The sequence below is a fragment of the Centruroides sculpturatus genome, unplaced genomic scaffold, assembly GCF_000671375.1.
Source record: "Centruroides sculpturatus isolate CEXI.00-Female unplaced genomic scaffold, Cexi_2.0 scaffold1118, whole genome shotgun sequence".
Lineage (NCBI taxonomy): Eukaryota > Metazoa > Arthropoda > Arachnida > Scorpiones > Buthidae > Centruroides > Centruroides sculpturatus.
The window spans coordinates 117,863-144,063 of NW_019385413.1; the positions used below are offsets into that span (position 1 = coordinate 117,863).

The 26,201-nt window shown below is 28.5% G+C and overlaps 1 protein-coding gene across 3 annotated transcripts; it reads right to left on the reverse strand.

Moving 5' to 3' along the window:
- On the reverse strand, positions 1-26,201 carry LOC111638708 (major vault protein-like). Of its 3 annotated transcripts, XM_023384462.1 has the most exons (17): positions 26,043-26,201; positions 17,562-17,712; positions 15,334-15,529; positions 8,911-9,031; positions 8,379-8,605; positions 8,059-8,295; positions 6,596-6,727; positions 6,352-6,501; positions 3,936-4,180; positions 3,685-3,752; positions 3,394-3,523; positions 3,113-3,254; positions 2,827-3,038; positions 2,507-2,750; positions 1,527-1,715; positions 370-517; positions 1-307 (listed from the first exon to the last, which is right to left on the reverse strand). In XM_023384462.1, exons 2-16 carry the CDS (start codon positions 17,702-17,704, stop codon positions 377-379), a joined length of 2,577 nt encoding a protein of 858 aa, XP_023240230.1. In that variant the 5' UTR covers positions 17,705-17,712; positions 26,043-26,201; the 3' UTR covers positions 1-307; positions 370-376. The 3 variants fall into 3 exon arrangements, with proteins under 3 accessions (XP_023240230.1, XP_023240232.1, XP_023240229.1); XM_023384464.1 differs by lacking the exon at positions 3,685-3,752 and having other exon boundaries at positions 386-517; positions 3,394-3,591; XM_023384461.1 differs by lacking the exon at positions 3,685-3,752 and having other exon boundaries at positions 3,394-3,591.

The following is a 26,201-nucleotide window of genomic DNA, read 5'->3' on the forward strand; positions in this document are numbered from 1 at the left end:
TACATCTGCATACATTTTTATTTGTTCTAAGTACATCAATTTTTCTTGCATGGTGTGTAGACAAACTTGAAAAGCTGTTTAATTTTACAGAAATTGCAAAATCGGAAAAATATATTTGATTTTAAACAACAATTTGTATCATTAGTATTAAAAATAGAATGCTCATGTTTCAACAACAAACTAATGTCAAATAGCCTGAATTCACACAGTCTTCCCTTCATTAACACAAGTAACAGTAATTATTTTAAGGAATGAAAATGGCAGTCATCATCCAATTTTATATTGGCCTTAGCGAGTTTCCTTATTCCTGCAGACAAAGAAATATTCAGTAACTTGTTAAGGAGGTGGTGAATTACTATATTTACGTACTGAAAAATCATTCGACCTTTTGCATTTTAGCGGGTGGCTCCAATAAGGAATTTCCTATCAATCCTTGTGCAGTATTAAATAAATTTATGGGGCAATTTCCATCAGTGATGAGAGTTGTATGAAGTCCAAGTCCTTGAAGAATTTTTACCTGAAAATAAAATGAATTTATGACAATATTTTCCATTTATTATATAATATATTGATTGGATTTATATATAATAAGTTTATTTGCAAGAAACTCAATATTTCATTTTATTGTAAAGAACTAGAAAAGCTGAAATGTATGGACATTTAGGTGTTCATGCAGTTGAAGAAATACACATGTATGATGTTAAAATTACTTCAAATAATTGCATGATTTATTCAGCTTATGATCTCATAATAAAATTATAAAAATAACAGGTTTTGTTTTTCATTGGTTCATAATCATCGAGGACCTGATGATTGATACAGTAAAAATGTTGACGACACTCTGGGGTAAACTCAGGTCTAAGTCCATACTGAGTCTCAGAAATCAAGGCAATTTGGCCTGGATTTATCAAGCCTATTTCCCATCTGCCTGCATCATTGTGGATCTGATCGAACTCACGGTATGCATGGTTATAAAGTCTTTTTAGTGTCTACAAGGCAGAAAGAATAGAGAGAAAAAAAATTATCATCAAAATATTTCAAATTGATGAAGAAACAAGGTTTTCTCTGAACTGCTCTGTGGATTTAAATTTGGTATAGTCAGATTTTAATCTATATTAGTTCAGTTCAGAAATCAATTGTTAAAGAATTAAAACATTAATATACTTTTTATTTGTAATTTGTTTAATTTCAGTTGTTTAGAATAATTAGAGAACAAAACTTTCATTCCATTGGTATAATGCTCTAAGTATGGTATATGCTATTATATTTAATTATAAAATAAGTAATAATTGTAACTGTTATACTTTAATAAATTTTTCAAAATTTTGAGATCAGACTGAACAGACTAACTATAATTTTAAGCTTACTTTGAAAGTCTATTATATATTTATAAATATTGCATTAAGTAATTAAGAAACAACTTTTTGGCAATATCATTTTGATATTTGCTTTTATATGATAAACTATTTTAAACTTTAAGCTCTACTATGAATTATTAACTAATATTTTATATCATATCAATTTACCTGTAGTTCTGGTCCTGCCAGAGCTATGGCACGAATTGTATCAGGTCCAAGAGCACTTATTATATCCTTGAATTTCTGTACATCTATTTCTGCCAATTCTTTTGATTTCTTAATCTGCAATTCATCTTGTTCACGAAGATAACTGATTTCGGCTTCTCTGGCCTTCATCAATCTTTCCAATTCTGCTTCCTTTTAAGAAAATATTTAAATGTAACAACAGCAATTTGAAATAATTATTTATAAATACATTAAAAACATTTCTTAAAGTTTAATTCAAACCTGTCTAGTATAAGATAGTAGGAGAATATCTAAAGTCAAAATTATTCACTACAAAAAAATATGAACAGTTGCAATGTTTGAAAACTAACTGATGTAATAGAAATAAAAGGAAACTTTAATATTAATATATTAGAAAATGAATTAAAACTCTTACTGATACCAACTGCTGTATTAATTTTGATTTTTTCTATTATTATGATTACAGTAGAGCCTCGATTATCCGACCCAATTGGGGACTGGGGTTGGTCGGATAATTGAAAAGTTGGATAACCGAAAAGTATGAAAAAATCCATTATTAGTGTAGTATATTATTATATCCCATGTAATTAGTAAATTAGTATATTAGTATATCGCTATTAACCTACTTCGCGTTGAATTTTCATCGATGTTAAGCCTAACAAAAATTTTTTAAAATAATAATCGTCGCTATTGTATCGTTAAAAATTAGAAAATTAAGCCTCGTTTAAATACTGGCTCCCTTTCATGGTCGAATGAGTGTTGCCAGCTAAAACACGTCAAAATAATATTAAAGTAGCAAGACAGTCAAATATTGTAGCGCCACATCATTAGCGGACATTTGAAATTTGCCGACTAGGACGGTCAGTTAACCGAGGTGGCGGTTAATCGGGGGTCGGATAATCGAGGCTCTACTGTATTACAATAAATGAAAAACTATTAAAAGGAACATAAAAGTTTCATACTGCTTCAATTGTCATAGCATCAACTTTCAATTTAGCTTGTTCAACAGCTGTTTCTGCTTCAATTCTCTGGGCTTCGGCTTTGCTTTTCGCTTCTGCCTTTGCCTGTCCACAGCTTTCTACTGCCATGCTAGCTGCCTGTAATTCTAAGAGATCCTTACGACTTCGTTCAGATTCTACTTCATCGGAAATTCTTTGTCTTTCCAATTTTCCTCTGGCTTCCTGTTCTCTTCTTTCTGCTTCATGTCTATAAAGTATGTAAAATATTAATAAACAAAAAAGTATACATTTAATTAAGCATTTTATCATCATTTTTATGTTACCTGGCAGCTGCTTCTTGACTTTGTGTTGTTATCTCAATTGCAAGTTGTACTGATTTTTGAAGAGAATCCCTAGTTCGCTGATCTACAGGTTCTACACTTTGTATATCTACACTAGTTATTACTAAATTATTCTGTGGAAAGATTAATCTATTTCTGATCTTTCTATCAGAATCATAGCCAAAAACTGCAGCTCTGATGATTGTAGCAGAATTCTGTTTAACAATTCCATAAAATGTTATTGAATTCTCAAAATTACTAAAATGGAGAATCAACAATAATTACTAACCTTATGAAAGTCGTCGAAATTAGTTGATGCTACAGCTCCTCTAATGCGAGATGCTACGGCTTTACAAAGATCACCAATAAAATCTGGAACCGCAAACAATTTAGAAGCTGTCGCTTCATCCTTTTGGCTTACATCAAAGTGCCTAAATAATGAATAACATAATAATTATTGACATAAAATTATTTTCAATTATTTAAAAACAATTATATTCTTAATTTAAATCAAATCAAAGTATCAAAAAACTATTCAAATTTTCTTATACAATTATCTGAAATTTTTACCAATTATATGCAAGCTGAAGTTGTAAGCGAGCATGGTCAGCTGTTTCAACAGTGATGACATCAGTACAAAAATCTGGTCCCAGAAGAAGGCACAAAGACCGAATCACATTAGGCTTTTTTGGCTTGCCACCTGATAAACTTAGTTGTGTAAACTGTTCGTCTGGTCCTAACATAACCAAATCTGGACCAAAAACCACACTATTTTGAAAACGTAATATATAAAAATTATGAACAATTTTTGTGTAATATATTCAGTACTGTATATTATTCTAAACANTTTTGGCTTGCCACCTGATAAACTTAGTTGTGTAAACTGTTCGTCTGGTCCTAACATAACCAAATCTGGACCAAAAACCACACTATTTTGAAAACGTAATATATAAAAATTATGAACAATTTTTGTGTAATATATTCAGTACTGTATATTATTCTAAACAAATTGAAATACATTTAATTCATAATTTAAATATGAAATAATTTAGAAATTGAATAAAAACTTAATTATAATGGCTTGCTGTATTATTATGAAATTTTCAACTTACCGTGCTTTTTTCCCTTTATAATCATATATCTGAATTGCTGCATTATGTGGCACACGAAAAGTTATTACTCTTGTTTTATCTCTGGAGGAAGCAGAAGCAGCAGAATGTTTATCTGACCACCGTCCACGATCGGCTAACGGATCGTAATGAGCCAACAAAAGTGATTCAACATTTGGTGACAGCTCTTTTTCCCAAAGTTCTTCATCTTGATTAATCATGTAGGTTTCTCCACAGACTGCACGAACCTATTTTAATGTTTTGTTAAAAATAATATAAACTTTAAATTAATTAATAGCTCACTAAATAATATATTTCCTTATTTAAGTATTAAATTAGTTTTATTAAAATAGTATTAAAAAAGTCTGTAATTAGTTTGTGGTGTATCATATATATATAATGTTTTATTAATTGACCTTCTAAGTTATCTGTGATCTCTTCATCTACCTAATTAACATGCACTATTTTCCCTATTCATGTTTGACTTTTCCAACCTATGTGCATTTTCTGGCGAGTTTTGGGCTCAAAGGGTTTTTCTTTTTTGACAAAGGTGAAGAGTGAGACGACCAGGAAGGAACCCGAGGAAGACTCAGGTCAACAGAGATTCAGAGAAGTTGTGTTAGAAAACTGGTGCTATTGAGACATAAAGGAGGATTCGTATATGGATATTTTGTCTCATAGAAAGGTGTCCATGTGGTCAGGTTGTATCCTCTCAATTAACTGTGACAGACATTGCAAATTGCCCAACTTGCTAGACAAAGAAAAGGGATCCTCTTCTAACAATCTTTCTTTAACCTAAGTAACATTAGTTTTAGTTTAATTTAAGTTAATTTTGATTAGCGATTTAAGACGATTCAAACGAATTGCGAACTGGCCAGTTTCGGGACTTGTGTGTAATTATATCTATGAGCATTGTTAACGAGGAGAAATAAACGGTTAAAATTCTGTATTTTAAAAAGATAATGTGTAATATTATGGACAGTTTTGAGATCTGTAATTTAAGTTGACTGGAAATAAATAAATACCATTATCGTATATTTGAAATACGTGATAATCCATGGTGTATTATTTATATAATGTGGTTCTCATTAATCCATGACATCACAAGTTTTTATTTTTAATAATGTTACTGATTATTTTGTTTTATTTTTTAAAAGTTACCACTAGCATTATTACAAAGATTTTATTTGGTAGTGTAATAAAGAAAATTTAAAAATGTATAAGTATGTTTATATGAAAGACTGACATTTGAGTTTCTGCTATTATATATGTATAGACACTGTATATACAGGATGTAGGCAAACATTGTGCCAAGTTATATCTTGCTTCTTCTACTTACTAAATACAAGTACATGAGAGTATAGGTAAACCAGTAGTGCACTAGTTGATGACATAGTTGCCAAATATCCCTGAAACCCTTCTCATGGGATCAAATCCAATCAAAAGGATTCTGAATTTTGAAAGACAGCAGCACAGTTTAAACTACGAAGTCTTAGAGCATCTCAAAATTAGTACAAAATGTTTTGGTCCACTTAATATGCTTCAAGAGGAAGTGGTGGACATTCAAAAATAGGAGGAGAAACAAGTGTTGTGGAGTCAGTAAATTTCTTTCGACTCCAACCTCAAAGTTAACTATTGATATTTGTAAAATGTGAAGTAAAAAAAATACACTTTTTAATTAATTAGTATATAAAGAAATTTCTTAGAAATTGAACACTTCAATTAATTTAAATATTAAAACAATATTAACCATAATAGCGAAACAACCTTTATGGGTTAATATCATCAGTCATCAAATAGTTATTTTTTGTATTTATTTAATTATTTGAAAGAAGAAAAATTAAATACAATTTAAAATAAACTTTTCATAATTAACTAATAAAAGTGGAATTCTTTAGGCTATTAATTAATTAAGATGTGTGTTTCTTTATGCACTCAAAAGTTTTTCTGAGGTAAATTTGTTATATACATTTTTTGATTCTTACCATCACAATTTTAGTAAAAACTTTTTATAGAGCAATGTTAGATAAAATAGTGATAATGTCAGCTACATAGTGATGTCTTTCTTATAAATGAAATCTTAGTGTGACATTTAAAAAAAAAAAAAAAAAAAAAAAAAAAAAAAACTGAGGTTGGAGTCGCCCATCACAAATTTCCTGAAGTTGGATTTTTTGTTTTCAGACTCCACCACACTGGGAGAAACTGCTCAAGGTTTCTCTTCATGGCCTTGCATGACTCTTAATTCATATTATATTGTAGTCATATGATAAATATCCTATTAACTGGATAAATAACTGTACATTCTATCATTATTATTATTGAGATTAAAATATAGCTGTAAGAAAAAAATTTTAGCCAACTAACTTTACTATAATGATAAAACATACATTTTTCTGAATTTTTTAAAATTTCCTCTTACCTTTCCAGTTTTAATATTTCTAACATATATTCCTTCATTTTCATCAAGAGGAATAGCATTTCTTTTAGCTAAAATTTCTACTTCATTTGGAGGTATATATTCTGCTGCACCATTGATCATCCATCTATCTCCTGGCTGACGCTGAACTGCCTTTAAAACAAGAAGTTTTTAAAGTTGTAAAATTTTACCCATTCATAGTTAATATGATTATTAAACTGATAAATGAGGAAAAAGTCTTTCTTACAGGTGTTACGCTTGTATCTAAGAAAGCTTCTTTTGCACGTAAAACAAGCCCTTCATTATCACTCAACACATATATTTCTTGAATACCAGCTTCCAGATGTTCACCAGGATGTAAAAAGAATGATTTATCTCCCTGTTTTAAATAAAATTGTCTATAGTTATAGAAGAAAGTTTTAAATTTTGATTTAAAAATATTGATTTCAGAAATATAAAGTAAAAACTTATTTCTAAAAAGTAATTATTTCTTTATCATATTAGCTCTATCTGACAAATTTTTATATTATGGAAACATGATAAAAGAACAATAAAATCAACATAAAATCTCTAAAAATCAAATTCTGTGGGGAAATAGATCTTAATATAACTTGCATGTTTATTTTGTTTAATACTATCTTAAAAATGAAAACAGAGGAATGAATTTAACAATCTTGCTAACTATTTTCTTAACTTTATTTAAAATTAAGAAGTTATTTCGGTAATTTAAAACTATATTTGGTTAAAATCAATCTTTAACTAGAATTCTACATTAAGTTTACTGTGGAAAAGTATATTTATGCCATGATATATAAAATACTAGCTTACCCGTCGTGCATTGCTGTGATCTCAGAAGAAAGGAAATTTAAGCAAACTCGTTATGACAAAATTCAATTTACATTTTATAATTTTTATTAAAACTTATTATTACATTATTATTTCGAGTCGATATTAAAATTTGGAAAAGGGGGGGATACCTAGATCGGTAAAATATGCGAATTTCTTCCTACAACTTCGATTGTTGTTCGGGGTACAGTTGAGGTTTTAATGAAGTTTGAGCGAATACATAATTAGCAAAAAAGAAAGTTGAAATAAAGTGATTAAACAAAAATTATTACAAATATCATAAATAACAGTTCACAAATGCATATAGAGAGATATTTTTTGAAGGGGGAAATGGTCTTCACAATTTGAAATCGATCGAACACACTGTGCTCAAATGCTCGTGTAAACGCGCGCCATCTATTGTAGGATAAATGTACTATGCCAAAAACCTTCGCGGGAGTGTATTAAAAAACTTTCCGAAGTTTCATGGCAATCGTACTATGCCACAAACCTTCGCCAGAGTATATTAAACAACTTCCCAAAGTTTCACAGCAATCGGATAAACGGTGTGGTAATGCATGAAGGACACACAACACACACACACACATTCATTTTTATATATATAGATTAAAATGAGAAGATTAAGAATTTTTTCATAAGTAACTTTGTATCAGTAGATGATAAATTTCTAATAAAATTTTAGATTTAAATAATAAAAAAAATGCTTATAAACTTTAGTAATAAAATAATTATAAAATAATAAATATAGAAAATTTTAAGAATTTGAACTCTCAATGAACTGAATAACTTAATTTATACGAAATCAAACTTTTAATTTCATAACTTACTATAGATCAAATTTAAGTTACAATTAAAATACTTTACCTTAACCAACAATTTCTGGCTGAGCTGTGGCTTACCGCTCTCATCTACAGGATCTAGAATAACACAGTACTGACGATTTGAAAGCGCCGTAATAGGTATTACTCCTACAACCTTCTCATAAACTCCTGGAATGTAGGTATCAACATCTGTCATTTTCACTAGCCATTCTTCTCCATTCTTTCGAGTGTTGCCCAGATCGTCAACAAATGTGTTAATTGCACGAACATGAACAGCTTCCTAATATTAAAGAAAATACAAATTTCAGTACATAAGCAAGGTTAATATATATAAATTTTAGTTGAAAACCAAATAAAGATTACTTTTTCTGTTAGAATATATGCATTGACAACATCAACAATTTCTTCATGTGCTCTTGGTAAATAAGCACCAATTTTTTTAATCAACCATTCTTCTCCCATTACACGCTTTACTCCATCACGATCGATCATTTCGGTCTTTGCTCGTAACTTTAAGGCTTGATTTGGTTTGATTACAGTTGCTTTAACTTTTTCGACTACTTCTACTTCTTTACGAGGTATATAAGTTCCTATAAAATAAAGCAATTCTGGTGATTAACATTTAAAATGATTTTCAAGAATTAAATTTTTACTTAGAAAGTAAATATTGAGGAAATAAAACTTATTTCTATAACGACTCAATGTTTTTAGAGTTATTTTTAAGTGATAACATTTTACATTTTAAAAATTTACATCTGTTTTATATTAATTTTGTTTTTCCTGTCTTTTCTTCTGGCTTATTCAGTGTGACAAACAATACAAAGTAAGTCAAATACTTTTATTGCTTAATGGAAATTTATGAGACTATACGTCTAGTAAATATGAACTTAAATACCTGGACCCTCAAACAGCCATTCGTCTCCTGCAATTCTTTTTATTTTGCCATCTTCAAAATCTCTTAATGCTCGAACTCTGAGAGCACAGTTTGCAGGAACAACTTGTAATTGTTTCACTTCCTAAAAATTTATTAAATAATTAAATTTTAGAAAATTTTAAGATATAAATGTAATAGCAAATGATTTTTTAAAATTCTTAAATAACCACTTTTTATGGAATCCAAGACTTTCTTTTTTGTAAATTAAATGTTTTTGGTCCTAAATAGGCTATCTTCACTTTCCATTAATTTCTAATACAAATTTACAGCCAAAAATGTATGTTTGGTTTCCATAAGAAGTAGATATTTAAGAATTTAAAAGTTAACCATGGTGCCAAGTTTTGTGGAATACAAAAGATATCTCTATTTTAAAAATGTCATTTGACTTCTAAATTTTGTAAACTATTTTTAAAGAAAGAAAAAATTCTGATATACAGTACTCCTGAATGATAAATCAAGTTACCAAGTTTTAAACATGTAACCAAGACATTTTTATGGATCTGCTGCCTGATTATTTGCACTGACAAAATAGCGAGTAAGATTAGGAATACAAAATTGTGAAGTTCCATTCCTACTTACAGCAAAGTAATGCAGAAAAAGATAAATTTTCTTTTCAGCAGCATAAAAGAATTCAAGAAATGAAGTAACAAAATCACATGTAATGTTGATTGTTTACAGTGAGTACCAGTTTGAGACTTAGGTAGAGTGGGCAGTAGGCTTATATTACAGGAGTGCCACAATTAAATTCCATTAATTAATCCTTTTATTTCAGATTATAAGAGAGAGATAACACATTATTTTCTAATTTATTTTTTAGTGGATTTTAGTAACTACTGATTATGTAAAATATTTTGTAATTTTTATTCATATTGAGATTGTCCACTGTGTGTCTGTTTTTGTCTTTGTTCTTTCTCCCTTCTAGAACTAGCAAATCTCCTTAATTCTTCCTTCTTGGAGGTGAGGGTCACTTCCTGGAATAACCAGTATAATGAGTAAAAGGTTATTTGAGGCAAAGGAAGGTCACTTTTGCACTGGTGCTTGAAGAGAAATGATGATGAAAGAAGAAAGATGTTACAGTGTCTGGTGCCCGATTAGATGGGTGAAGTTATAACTTTGAGTGAAAACCTTGAAATTCCCAGGTTGAGTTGGCATTCTTGACTAGTTGCAAGTTTCAAAAGAGTGACTGACAATTTGGATACAAGTAAAAACCCTCAGGAACTTACAATACATGCTTCAGTCTTTTTCTATGTAAGAAGTTTCCATGTGGCCCCTCACGATAACAGAAAGATGTTCGTATTGTGGCAATACGCCATATTTTGTATATATGTTTTAGTGTTAAGCATAATATTAAGTTTGTTAGTCTTTTGTTCTGTATCTTTCTTCTGGAACTTTCTAACGGTCTTTCCTTCCTGCAGATGGGGATGCAGTTCAGGAAACTACACCAAGAAAACAATAGAAAGAGAAAAGCCCTAAGGCAAGTTGGGGAAGTAGGTAGACAATCTTGGTGAGCATTCTGTTAAGATTAATCATATTCGCGCTCAAGTTAGGCACCAACTGTTCATTTTTTTCGTATGTCCGACCAGCGAAAGACTGCTCGGGATCAAGTCTGTTTATAATTTGAAAGATAACCTTGTCAGTTGTATATACAAAAGGTAAATTGTTTACAAACTGAGTCTTTGTCTATTATCTGATAAATGTATACTTTATTTTGTCAATTGTTCACAATTGTAGATGCCTTTTGTGTAAAATCTAAGTCAGATGTATGTAACTTAATAAATGTTCTCGTCAATCTTATCTCCCTTTTTTGATTCGTTCACAGCTATTAGAAATCACCACACATTCATAGTAGATAGACATAGAAAGAGCAAGGTCCGAAATGTTGTCTTGTGGGACAAAAGGAAGACAGGGATTGTCGACAGTAATAGGAACAAACCATAGCATCAACATAGTAATTGAGAATTAAGTCAATGATTTTGGAGATATAAACTTTGAAACAAAGAAGAGTAGTGGAAAATGAACTTAGAGTGATCCCTCCACCTGAAAGATCGAAGATTTTCATGAAAAACCTCCTGGTACCATAAATATTTTCATCATCACCTTCCTAACACCTATTTTATATCCTTCTTCTTAGTATATAAGTTAGTTTTATATTTAGTTATAAAGATTTGAGAAAGTCTGACTGTAACACTCATTGTTGTCAAGTGTGCACCCTTTTGTTTTTTAACACTAATGTTCATTGTGATTTCATATACAAGTGTGTATGTTATAGTTGGGATCCAAGTTAGAATCCTGTGTAAAGAAAACCACCATGTGGATCGAATAATAAATTTCGTTTATCATCATTGTACTTACTCTCGCTGTTCATTGTACTATCATGTGCGTTTACCATAGTATAACCTGCATACTTTTGTTCTGACCTATCTGCCACCTTTGAAGATGGGCGAAAATTAGCAATCTTCCTTTCGTAGAGTAAGTTTAGTATTAAGGGTTAAAATTATTTTTGTAATAAGTGTCATTGATCTTTGTATGGATTCATTATGCCATCATATTTTGTAATTGTTCCACCAACGATTGGGTCTTGGATGACCATTGGATAAACCATCCTAGAGTTGGCATCCTTTATTGAACCTATACAGTACATGTTAGTAAATGTTATATCAGGTGTAAATAAATTTTCTAAGTGTTTAGCTTGTTGGGTGTTTGCCTTAGTAGGCTAATGAAAATCCTTTCATATATATCTCACAATATACATATTACTTGCCCTCAATTGTAAATAGAATTTATACAGATTGATTACATCTCTCAGTCTGATATATTTTGCTGAGGAGTGGTACCTGCATTCCCTTCAGAGGAGTGCCATAATATGGGTTTGATTACACCCCAAAAAATGGCTAGAACCATTGCTGCTTACAACAAACTGCAAAAACATCACTCTATTAGGAAACCTTTAGATAAATATTTACATGTAAAAAAAATTATCAATAAACTATTGTATACATGTTTGAAATTTAATAAAAGATAAAGGAATTGAGAATAATCATGACCAATGAATGCTTTACAACTGACCATACCATCATCTATCTTGAAAGTTCTATCATCATTCAGAGGTAAAAACAGTTCAGGTTATGCCAATTTATGTTTTATACATTTTTTTAAAAACTTCTCCATTCTCATTTTCTGTAGTAACTGTTACAAAAGTAAAACCTATCTTTCCTACAATTTTTTCATGCTTAGAAACAAAATTTTTCTGCTTCACAATAATTTACTATGGTATTTTTCTGCTTGATTATGTACATAGTGATTTACTCATACAAAATACTATTGTTGTATTTATTAAAATTGACTATTAAATGACACTATCAGTTTTAAACTTTTTAAAATATTCTTTCACTACTATAAAATTGGCTTAGTCCAACAACATAATCACCCATTACCAACTGACATTTGCAGAAGCTAATCCATGTGATGAATTAACTTCTGCACAGTCTCTTTCAAATGACATTGTTTGTGAAGAAATATGAATTGAATTTATGAATAAAAAAATTTTATAAGATTTCAGATTATAAGAGAGAGATAACACATTATTTTCTAATTTATTTTTTAGTGGATTTTAGTAACTACTGGTTATGTAAAATATTTTGTAATTTTTATTCATATTGAGATTGTCCACTGTGTGTCTGTTTTTGTCTTTGTTCTTCATATATTCTCTCTCTGTTCTTTGTTCTTTCTCTCTTCTAGAACTTGCAAATCTCCTTAATTCTTCCTTCTTGGAGGTGAGGGTCACTTCCTGGAATAATCAGTATAATGAGTACAAGGTTATTTGAGGGCATATGAGGCAAAGGAAGGTCACTTTTGCACTAGTGCTTGAAGGGAAATGATGATGAAAGAAGAGAGATGTTACAGTGTCTGGTGCCCGATTAGATGGGTGAAGTTATATAACTTCAAGTGGAAATCTTGATATTCCCAGGTTGAAGTTAGTGTTTGAGTTGGCATTCTTGACTAGTTGCAAGTTTCAAAAGAGTGACTGACAATTTGAATACAAGTAAAAACCCTCAGGAACTTACAATACATGCTTCAGTCTTTTCCTATGTAAGAAGTTTCCACGTGGTCCCTCACGATAACAGAAAGATGTTTGTATTGTGGCGATACGCCATATTTTGTATATTATTTTATATATATGTTTTAGTGTTAAGCATAGTATTAAGTTTGTTAGTCTTTTGTTCTGTATCTTTCTTCTCAAACTTTCTAATGGTCTTTCCTTCCTGCAGGTGGTGATGCAGTTCGGGGAACTACACCGAGAAAACAATAGAAAGAGAAAAGCCCTAAGGCAAGTTGGGGAAGTAAGTAGACATTCTTGGTGAGCGTTCTGTTAAGATTAATCATATTCGTTATTGTAAACCACACTTAAGTTAGGCACCATCTGTTCATTTTTTTTGTATGTCCGATCAGCAAAAGACTGCTCGGGATCGAGTCTATTTATAATTTGAAAGATAACCTTGTCAGTTGTATATACAAAAGGTGAATTGTTTACAAACCGAGTCTTTGTCTATTATCTGATAAATGTATACTTTATTTTGTCAATTGTTCACGATTGCAAATGCCTTTTGCGTAAAATCCAAGTCGGATGTATGTAACCTAATAAATGTTCTCGTCAATCTTATCTCCCTTTTTTGATTCATTCACAGCTATTAGAAATCACCACACATTCATAGTGTACAGACATAGAAAGAGCAAGGTCCGAAATGTTGTCTAGTGGGACAAAAGGAAGACAGGGATTGTCGACAGTAATAGGAACAAACCATAGCGTCAACATAGTAATTGAGAATTAAGTGAATGATTTTGGAGATATAAACTTTGAAACAAAGAAGAGTAGTGGAAAACGAACTTAGAGTGATCCGTCCACCTGAAAGATCGAAGATTTTCACGAAAAAACCCCTGGTACCATAAATACTTTCATCACCACCTTCCTAACACCTATTTTATATCCTTCTTCTTAGTATATATATTAGTTATATATTTAGTTATAAAGATTTGAGAAAGTCTGANGGAAGCTGTGTTTCTGTAAGAAGCCGACTTCCAGGGGTAATCAGTTACTTGCATGTCAGAGCATATCGTTTGTTCAATAAGCCAGTAAAAACCGTAGACTTCTCTAAACGTATTTTTAATATCACAATTACATACTGAATCGCTAGCCATGATATAAGGGCTAAAATTATAAATAAAATAATAAAAACTTACTTGGTGAAATAAAATGTGTGATGGATGTACTGTACAGTACATACCTGGTACAAAATATTCTTCAATTATATTAATATACTTTTAAAGAAAATTATAATTAAATATAGCTTTGTAAAGAAACGTACATAAAAATAACATAAAATATTCTATACTTTTTAAATCTTAAAACAAAACTTAGTCAAATAGCTCCCTACGAGTGACTAATGGATGGAAATCAGAGATGGTCCTGGTAGGTGCATGCACGCGGGCTGCCAAATCCCGAGGATGCCAATACCAGTCAATGTCAAATGCCTCTTTTGTCGCATCACTCGTATACCTCAAAAGGACATGACAGGGTTGTTGTACATTTTAAACATTTCTCACCATAGCTGTAAAAATCTAAATATGTTAAACTTAATAGTCATTTGTTTTCTAACTAATTTGTTTTAGAACCAAGTGTCCACGAAAATTTTCAAAATTTACAACTTTTTGGTCACTCTCGTTGAACTGGAAAAATTTCTGTCTTTATTATGTCTAATATTACGAAGAAGTTGGTCCCCACTGTACTCGGCTAGAGATTGGTTCGGTTAAGTATTTGTTTAAGTAAAATTTCGGCTCTTTCATCAGGGTTTTGTTTATGTCCCCAATTTCCTAATCGCTTAATTATTTAACTACTTTTTAAGTAGAAATAAGTCAAAACTGGTTACTTTGTACTTGAATATTTGTAGTCTCGGGAAAAAGTGAAAAGACAAATTTTTATGACAAACGGATACATAAATTGTAAATTTAAGGAAAATAAATTCTAGAGCATTTTCTGTACCTCGTGCATCTCTCTCATTCATTAAATTTAGTTGTAAATAATGCTGTCAATGTAACAGTTTATTTTTTAACATTATACAAGAATTTTACACGTTTTTTTCTGCATTCCCTTAAAAATTGGATATACGAAATCGTAATATCACTGGTATAACATTGAAATCCGTGAGTAATATAAAATCGGAGAGTGGAATAAAAATATCAAATATTTTAATGGATTTTTTAAAATTCCTGTCAACTATACAGAACTATCATAAAAACATACCAGTAAATTCTTATCAGTTGGGTTNTAATATGCACTTAAACTTAAAAGAATTTTAAAGAAAAATTGAATATTTAATAACTTCTAACCTGAAACAAAACTTCTCCAGGATATAAAGGAAAAGGATCTTGCTGTAATCTTATTTCTAAGTCAGCATGTCGCAGTTTACTTTGACCATATAGATCATATTGAATAATTCCATCATTGTCTCTTATCACAGGATTTTGTATCACACAATAATGACCTGGAGGAACAATGATCATTTTTTCAGGTCCCAAAATAACTCTGAAAATATTTAATTATAAAATTTTATTTAAAAATTATAGTATTTATTTCTATTATACATAAAACAAATTGGTATTATGATGGCCTCTACTGTAAGTTTTTACAAAGTGAATTGATTTTTATGTTAGAAAAATCTAGACCACTAGGAAGTCACTGCAGAATATCTCAAAATGGTTTATTGTTGCTGAAAATGTATAAAAATCCAAATTTTATTGAACAAAAGTAACTCAAAGGTATCAAAATATAATGTACAAAAAAAAAAAGGAGGAGGAAATTGTCCAAAAGTTAAGGATTAAAAGTTAAGTTTAGTTTTAATGTTACAGAAACTCCTGTTCCTGTAACATCAAAACTAAACTTTAGAATAAAAAAAGTTCATAAAATGATCAAATTTTTTCATAGAGACTGGATTACACTCATCCCTCATTTTGTCACCCTCATAAATATCACTCCCTCAGTTCTGTCACTGTTTGGTTAAGACCGTGCAACTTGATTTTGTCACTTTCCTAAATTGTGTTACCTAAAATTATCAAAAAATAACTAAGATAATAAAATCATGTTTTATTTATACCAGGCATGGACAAATGCGGCTCTTTTTGAGTTACATGCGCTCTTGCTGAAAGTGTTAATTTCTGCTTTTTATTATTATTATTCTTACAATTTTATTTCCACAATTTTGTGAAAATATGTTTATTAAAAAATTCAATATTTGTTTTATATTATTATATTATATAATAAAATCATGGTACAGAACTGCGATACAGAATAAAAAAGTACAGAACTGCGGCTCCCATGCATTTTGCAAAACCTACATTTCAGCTCCCACTGAACTCTTGCTTGCCCACCCCTGATTTATACTCTTATATTATATAAGTAATATTCTATTATAAGGTACTTTAATTAGTAGGTTCAATGCTTGTTAATTAATTTAACAGAATTGATTGCTTAGAATCCATTTTAACTCCAGTTCTGTCTTCTACTCATAAGATGAAAATATACAGGAATTAGAAGAGAGAAGAACATTTTTAGATGGCACCACAATTATGGGAAGAAAATAAAACGAAAACCTGCATTTGCAACTTTGTGAAAGTTGGTTTAGGTTGTTGTTATTGCAGTAAATGTGCACTCCTACAATTGTATTCTTTTCAGAAGTAAGTCTTTTTATATTTCTATATTTTTATATCTTTTATATTCTACAGTCACATTTACATGTGTTCTATTGTAACTTTTTTAGAAACTTGTGAAATATTTGGTTCCGTTTAGATTTATATTTGACTTGATCCCGATTTGAATTTTACTATTTATTCTGTCTGAAGTGTTCCTAATTGTCCATTTCCATGAAATTTTCAGACATTTAGTTGTATATATTGTCCAACATCCATTTGCAGAAAACATTCCAGCCCAAAGTGAGAGGACCTGTTGTTTTGTCTCAATGTACTGTACCTGCAAAACTGATTCCATTAGTTACATTGAACATTTTGATAAAAAAGGCATTAAATGGCTGTTTAAAACAAAAGCTATCAAAGATTCTTTATATAAAATACAAAAGATCTAATCTAATCTACTCAAAATTGGCATTTTTCAGTATTGTTCTCTAATCTGAATTATCCAACTTGAAGCTTGAAGTTTTTTTTCCTGCACCTTTCAAATTACAGAAGTTTTATTGTATTTCATTATTTACATGATTTATTTATTTTTAAAAGTAAATAAAAAACATTAATAAAAATAAATAATAATAATTTTAATGTATTAAAAATAAACAGTTTTTGATTTATAATTGTATATTGGAATAAATATACATTGAATAGTAGAGAAGAAAAAGAATATACATTGGCAAAAGAAAATTTCAAATCATCAGTAAAAAAAATATTTTATAAAGCTCAAAATTCTAAGAATAAACTGTTTGACAAATCAATTAATTACAGCTTAAAATTAATATGGTGTAGAGAGTAATAATACAATTTAATTTTATATATAACTTGTATTATGAGATAAGTTTAAACAAACCTGAACAAAGCTGTAATAATTTTCTTACCTTTCATTTTCCTTGCGAATATATGTCTGTGGACCGACTTCCACTCTTGTGACATTTGATGTCTGGTCCAAAACATGTAAATAATAATACGGTGGGATCCGATAGATACTCTCCTCATTGCGATTATGCTTTTGAGAGGTCATTTTGCCAACTAAACAATATAGAAAACATTAGAAAATAATTCAAATTTCATATAAATTTTGTATGATTTAAATTTAAAAATTCTTTATTATTTGGATTATACAGAATTTTAATTTAATATGCTGGTCAACACAGAAAATATTTAAAAACTTCTATAGCTTTAACACAGTAACTTCCATAATCAACTAAGTTTATAATCATAGAAATAATTAAATTTATAAGTAAAGATACTAAACAATGTACCCAAATATATTTGTTATATAATTATATAGTTCTAATTAATTTTGAGATAAAATGAAAGACAGAAAGCAATTTTAACTTTTTAAACATTAATAATTCAAATCACTTCAAGGTCTTTTAATTAATATATATATATATGTACAATTTGTCTTAAAAGTTTATAGAATTCAATTTCTTATAGAAATTCCTTTAATTTCTCTTCAATGTGTTGCTAAATTTTGTGTACTTTTAAAAATTAACCTCTTTCAAACTTTTAATTGTCTAGGATGGAACTTCTTCAGGACAAGAAAACACTAGGAGGCTGGCACTTTTCATACCTTTCTAGCACAAAAATTTGTTAAATAATTGCTTCAGTAAAGTATGTTTTTTCATAATTTTAAAATCCAAAATCACTCTAGTCTTATATCAAATAAAACTGTTAAGATTAAATGTAATCAGAAGGAAATCTTTTTTTTAAAAAAAAAAAAATTAATGTTTGCTTGAAAACATTTAAAAAATTAGAATAAAATTAGTAATTATTCTAAAAATTTGTTTATCTAATTCAAAAGAAACCTGAGAAACACCACATTAAATAGTAAAAATTCATGATGATTAACAACATTAAAAAGGTAATATAAAAACAAGCATTACAAAAATATATTTTTTCTGACTAAAAATATACATTTGATTTCGTGTGTAAAAGTAAACAGCATAAATCATACTTAACAAAATTTTTTTTTACTTAAACATTAAACTTATCATTGAAATATATTAAAAAATTATTTAAAATACTTGTTCAGATGAGCAATTAAAACAGATTATTATTTATATAAAATCTCAGTCAACGATCTTTAAAATATTACTGAAATTTATATATTAATGCTGAAAATGTCAAAATGACATCCTTGTCAGTGGATATATATTATTCATTGTTTACTGGCAATGATCCAATATCTAAGGAAGTAGATCAATGTGGCAGCATTCAAGAAAAACAAAAATCAATGATTTCCTTACAATTTTTTCCAAAATTAAGTACCGTACATTGTAAACTTGACGCAAAAATAATCGGAATTTTTTTAAAAATTATTCTAATTAAAAAATAATTTCAGAATCAAACTTTAAAATCTTATTGTAATTTTTCATTCTAATCATATTGAATGACTGATCTAAATTATACAATGAAAAATTAAATTTAAAAATTTTATAGATAAGACTGCACATTAAAAAATTAAATAATTTTTTAATCATTTAAACTTTTTTTGTTTGCATTTTTTAAAATTTAAATTACAATTGTGTCCATAATTATAAATTTTAAAATTAATTTTTATGCAGAACTTCTACACTTTCATATATTTCAACTTTGATTTTAAAAACTTAATTCTTATCAGCTTACAAGTATCTATCTAAAGCTATTATAACACTATTAAGGTGATTACTGAACAGATGCCAAATTTTTGACATATTTAAAATCCATATTTGATTTAAGAAGAGATGGTTAAATATTTATACAAATTAAAAATTGAAGAAAAATGTTTTAAATAGCCATTAACTTCATTATAAATAATAAATTTTGAGAATTTTTCCTATAATTATCATAATAATATCCTTTTATCATAGAAAATTTTCAATTTAGAAAGCTCAATAATTAATTATTTTTCTTTTATTTAAAATCAAAATGTTTTGAATGAAATTTAACAAATATACATTTAAATTATATCATAAATTTGAATTAAAAAAAATCTATTGAGTTACTAATCAATAATTTATATAAGATTTATATTCCAAATTATTCTGAGGTTTATAAAAATTTTTTTGGATTTAAAAATAATAATTAATAGGTTTTAGGTAAATGTATTGTTTGTTTGTTTATTTAACCTAATGATAATAAATAAAAATAATATATAAAATTCTTTTTATCTCCAAATGTTCAGAATTAAAAATCAGTATATTATACATAATTACAATAATAAATAATTTACAGTAATTTGAAATTTTAGTATTATTAAAATCTAAAATGAAATTGGAAGTACCACAATATACAATTTTAAAGAAAAAAAAAATATTACAGTAAAACCTTGATTTAAAAATGGACAAAATTTCCGGTCCATCTGTCATGTGTAAATGAACAACCTGCTAATTACATATAAAATTCATTTGAAAATTAACAAGTTTTTTCCAAATCCAAGAGTGTTAAATATTTTTAATATATTGGTAAAACTTAATTTAAGTAAAAGATGAACATGTTACTACTAAAAGTTTTATCAGAAATAAAAATGTAAAACAAAATTCTGTATCTCTACTATAGACAAATATAGTTATGTATATAGATAGATCAAACTGCCAGTGTTCAGGGTACAAAGACTGACCAAGCAGTCTTTGTAATCTGAACACTGGCAGTTTGGTCATGGGTTAACCACCTCGCTTGGACAGGCTAGCCACGTGGAGTTTTCCAGGTTTTCTCAAAGTCTGTTAGCACCTAAATAGGGGCCAGTTTCCCTTAAAAAGATCTTCCGGAAGGCATCCCCTAGGCAGATCACCCAAGTGTTGCATTGCCATAACTTAAACATAAAACATCAACCACTGCAGGGAGAGAGAAGATATCTTTCCTATTTTCTTCAGACTGTTTGTTCAATACATTAAAAGAAACTGCTCTTTTGAATTATTGAAAATATTTAAAAAGTACAGTATTTACTTTGATTATTATTATATTTTATATACTGATGTTTACTACTACTTAACATTCTTTCAATATAACTAAAAATTAAATGTATACTGGAAGAATTGTCAAGTATTTCACAACTGATCTCATTTATTTAAGAGAGTGAAGCTTAGGATTCTTCAATAATGTTGGCAAAAAACATTTTTGCCAATGTTAAGTGTCACTCTTAAACAAAGAATGAGTTAAATAGTTTATTGAAAAATATTTAATTCATCTTCCATATACTTGACACAGTAACCAGATTTAAGCTAATTAATTTTCATTGTGAGAGTTTTGTATAGATCACATATATACAACTTTAAAGCCAGAACAGATATTTGCCTTAATTTTTATAATGTTAATGAAGTATAACAAAATATGACTTATAAAAATTTGAGTCTTAAATTTGTTAAACTTAAAACACAAAAATATAATAATAATATAAAAATTACAAATAATATTTTTTATCTTATAAAATTTTATTTTTAATTTAAGGTTAGAATTTTTCTTGAAAAATGTATTTATTATTTAACTTTGACCTTAACATTTCTGTTTGCCAGAGATTATATATTAAATGCATGACAATATCATGTTGACTCAATGATATTTGATATCAGCAGAAATAGTTAAAGATTAACGAATATAGATTTCATTTCTTACTTAATTAAATTTATGTTGATAACTTTTTATTGAAACAAGTCTATCTTTAATTGGAATAAATCTAAAAATGATGAAATAAAGAATATTAATATACAAATTTTCAAAGCTTTATAATAGTATCAGTTTTTACAACATGTATATTATGTTTATTGTTAATGTGTTATAAATAGATCATGTATAATTTTCAATATATTTAATTGAGAAGTGATGAAAACTTTATGGTTAATAACAATTCCATTCACTTATGTTTTCTTCTTTATTACTTTATGATGATAATACCTTATGTAGTTTTCAAAAATTTTTAAATATACACTTAAAACTGTTTTATTTCTGAATGTAAAATGTAATTGTTTTATCTATCCATTTTCCAAAATGATATCAAAACTAGTTTCTTCAATTGTACTTGATTGCCTTTTGTTCTCATTGTAATCATTATGAGTAAGCATAAAATTGCTTGAGAGAAGAATCATACAGGAATACAATTAAGATAAATATCCATCTTAATTGATTTTATTGGTTTCTAAGGATATATATCCTTAGAAACCAATAAAAGCCTGTATATTAATTGTATTTCAGTTCTCTCAATTTTATGATTAATCATAGTTTCATTAATTTATTAGTTAAGGAACTATAACTTGAGGACTGACATTCCACGAAAATACTATTATATTACATTTAGTTTATTTTAAAGCCATTTTTTAATAGTTTACAGGATCTAGTGTAAAGGGAGGTGCAAGTTAAAATTTAATATGAATGAATTACTACACATTCTAATTCTGGTTGCTTTTAATACTTATATAGATTACTATTATCAGGCACTCTGAGCCTCTCCCTTCATAATGGAAGATGTAAAAGTTAATAGAAATGCTAAATATGGAAAAGTCCACAATTAAGTTATTCAACTAATAAACTTAGATTGTGGTATTATCAGGGAGGGGCCCAGACAGACCCCTTAAACCCCTCCCTGATTATGTTAGTAATCTTTTTGGGTATCATTAAAAATATACAAAAAGATATTTAATTATTTAATATTAAATAAAAACTATACTCATTTCCAGAAAAGAACTTTTGTTGTTCAATTATATTTGTTCTTTTAAATTAAATAAATTGTATAATCATACATAAAAATAAACAAAAATACATAAATTATTCAAATATGTTCGTAATAAGCTATCACTACTAGGTGCTTATACAGACACTTGGCAATTCTGCCATCAACTTTTATTCGGGAATTTTCTTATTTAGAAAACGTGTCTCAGCAAATAAGAAAATTCACAAATAAAAGTTGATGACAGAATTGCCAAGTCTGTATAAGAACCTAGTAGTGATAAATTATTCAAACAAAGGAAGACAGTTTCAGAATATATTACAAGTACTCATGTTATTATTATATTTTATTTGTACAGATTATTACGTTTATTTTCTTAAAATAAAGAAAGACATTTTGTTTTATAATCTATACTTTTTGTTGTGCAAAATGAAAGTTTCCCTCTTAATCAATAACTGACTGATATAAAAAAATACATTTCCTTCATTGCTTAATTTAAGTTATAAGTTAGGAAATATGTAAAATGGACTGTCTAGAAATAAAATAAATATTTTTAATAAAAGCATATAAATTATTTTCAAATTTATATTCAATATAATAAATATGAGCTTCTAGTTTATATGTGAATAGGTTATTCTCTTCCAAGATCAAAATATATATTAAATTTATTATGAATTTATGAAATTGCTTGTTGAATTGCATCATCTTAAGTATTACTCATGAAGCTTTGATAACCAGAGTTAGAAACTAGTTAAAAAAAAAAAAACAAAAAACAAAAGCTTTATCAAACCTATTGCTTACTAGTTTCATCACTCAGTTTAGACAATCTTTCAGATGATCAGGAACATACATAAATAAGCTAAGCTTGATTTTTCTATATTGCAAACGAATACTTTATATTCATAGTATGAAATACATGCCAACCTTATTAATATTTTTAGTCAGAAAAGTTCATTTAAATATATATTTTTTCATAAAACATATCACAACAGGTATCAGATTCATTATGCATCAATTTAATCAGAGCCTATCAAATACAAATTCTTTTTGATCTAATTGGTTTCAAATAAAGCATTTGCATTTTTTGTAAATAACATATTTTAAAATGTAAATCCTATACAATATGTGAAGTTAATTTTGATCAAATGTAGAATTGTTTAATAATTCATTCAACAACATAGTTTCTAGATTGAAATTTTTATGTTGAGAACAATGTTTTGTATTTGTAAATCTTATTAAAAATTTATAAAGGATTTCTTAAAACTTAATTTACAGGATTCTTTCGAGCAGTTATATTTTTAATATGAAAAGATACTATAAAGGAAAAAAAAAGGAATTTTATTCATTCATTCTTTATAATAAACTACAAAAACTAACAAAGAACAGAAAACTTCAATTATGCCATAAAAAATATTAAAGCTATTGAATTCTGCTTTTAGAAATAAATATTTACTTTATCGTTATTATAATGTTATTTTTGCTAACAGAAAATAAAACTCTTTAAGTCTGCTTTTATATTAATAAAGAAACATTTTATGTACTTCATTTATTACAGAAAAAAATATGACTAAAAAAGGGACCCAAAGACAAAAGGGGCTCAGGGCTCAGTCTACCACTAGACCCAATACAAGCTCTTGATAGTCCTGGTTATTTGTTAAATAGCATTAAGTTTAGATAACAGAACAATTGTTTCTGAAGTGTTGCATAATGAACTGTAACGTTTGTCATTGATCTGCCCATTATATGTGTGATTAATACTGTATTGTAATGCCAAATACTATACAATTCCTTATTACAATAACAAGGGTTGACCAAGCATACCACATTATGTAATTTTGGGGTACGTATGATGGCGTTGCTATGCATTACAGAGGGGTGGAATGGTAGTTATAAGTATAAAAACAGCATTATGGGCCATTCAAGTATTACATCAGCAAAAATTTGCCCTTTTTTTCGATCCCTTCTCCATTATCACCAGTCACCAAAAAACCAAGGTACCCCTTGCTTCTATGTCATAAACCAGAAGTTAAAACTATCCACAAATATACAAGAATTATTTTCAGACATTTTTGTGATGAAAAATAAACAACGGGTGGGGATTTTACGTCATCAAAGATTCACACTCCCTCCCCATCCCCCTAAACGAATCTTCCTTCCCCCATAAACTAGTGACGTCATACTTGGTCCCTTAAGTGATTTATGGACGATCCTATTGGTTTAAAATATAAATTAAAAAAAAAACAATTATCTTAAAGTAATTATTTTAAAGTTTACTCGCTTTTATAAAGTTAAAATCTCTACAATAATTAATTATAGAAAATGTAAAAATCTAAAAGTAATTATTTTAAAGTTTACTCGCTTTTATAAAGTTAAAATCTCTACAATAATTAATTATAGAAAATGTAACTTCGTAAACATTATTGAGGATTAATGTTAAGCTTCGTTTTGTCAACAGCAGCAAAGATAAAAAGGAAAAACTTAAGTAAAGCTGAATATATCGAAGTATGCTGTCAATTAAACGAGATTTTCTTTCGACGTATTAAAAGTTTCTATAATATTTTAGAAGGAAAACTTTTATGCAGTACTTTAAATCTATTAAAGACACTACATAAAGATTTTGATTTGTTTTAAAGATTTATTTTTCCTATCATTTTACAGCATATTACTTAATTAAAACTTGAAAAATGGAGATAGTAATTAAATTAATATTATAAAAATATCAAAGACTTATTGAGAATAATTAAATTTATTATGGATTGAAAATCCTATAATCCATAATAACAGTCTGATTTTACTTTCTGCTGTGTCAGTAGTGCCAGTATTGGTACCACAAATAGTCAGTCCGGTAAAATTTTGTTTTTAATTTAATTGCACAAGAAGTGAAGCTTAATAAAATATTTTAAAATTCTGTAATAAAGATAAATGTAATTTTGTAGTTATTTTTAGACTAAATATGGTCTTTGCATTATCTGTGTTTTATTATAAACACCTAAATTGCCCGAATTTGATTGGGAGTTTCTTACAAATAAAGCACCTAGGGTTTACTTACATTATGCATGTTTACTAGATACTCGCCAATATTTTAATTCGCGAAAGAGTGAACGAGTTTACGCACACCCACACACACACACACAGCGAGTACCAATTACACTGGGCTAATAAATTCACTTGCCAGGCACGAACTTTCGTGTTTTCGTGCTTGGCTAACAAGCTGGTGAGGTGGATTTTCCGGGTTATCTTCTCGTTATCTAACGTAATATGATTCAGTTTCCCGTAGACACCCCCCCCTAGACAGATCGCCACGTGTAAACAAATAAACCAAACCAAATTGCTTGCAATTCTCTTATTACTCGGTAGTAGCAGGGTACAATACGCTTCAGTGTTGCTAGCAGTGGCGTAATTCCACTACGCATAGCTATTTTTAGCCCGTTTAATCGGCGTAATGACGGCAGTGCAAAATTAATATAAAAGTAACTATAATCGTTGCAAAAAAGATTATTTTATGCACATTTCGAATTTTAACCAAACTATAGCGACTAAGAGAAAGGGAAATCTTTGATTAACTTTTTCATATGTTTCTCCTTCTCTTGTTTTCCTCCACACCATCTTCAAGTATTTTTTCTGAATAGAAACAAATATAATTTTCGCCTGAACTACTTTATTAAAAATCGTTACTTTAGAGATTTTCCTAGTTAGAGCGTAANTTTTAATATACCTTAAGTTAATCCGATGTAGGAACTCTGAGAGAAATGTTTCGGACAGACGCGAAACAGCGGCAACTTTATTGTAAAAGCACTTATCTTTCACTTTACCGCTATATATTATGCAACTCGCCGGACGGTTTCCGACTATCGTGCAACATTTTATAGCACCG

What these genes read in the sequence shown, in the direction of transcription:
- LOC111638708 (XM_023384461.1), bottom strand. Translation starts at nt 17,704, where the DNA reads ATGACCTCTCAAAAGCATAATCGCAATGAGGAGAGTATCTATCGGATC. An exon ending in ATGGCTGTTTGAGGGTCCAG is followed by an intron (nt 8,606 to 8,910) that starts GTATTTAAGTTC and finishes TTTATTTTATAG; the next exon opens with GAACTTATATACCTCGTAAA. An exon ending in TATAAAGGGAAAAAAGCACG is followed by an intron (nt 3,592 to 3,935) that starts GTAAGTTGAAAA and finishes TTTTCAAAATAG; the next exon opens with TGTGGTTTTTGGTCCAGATT.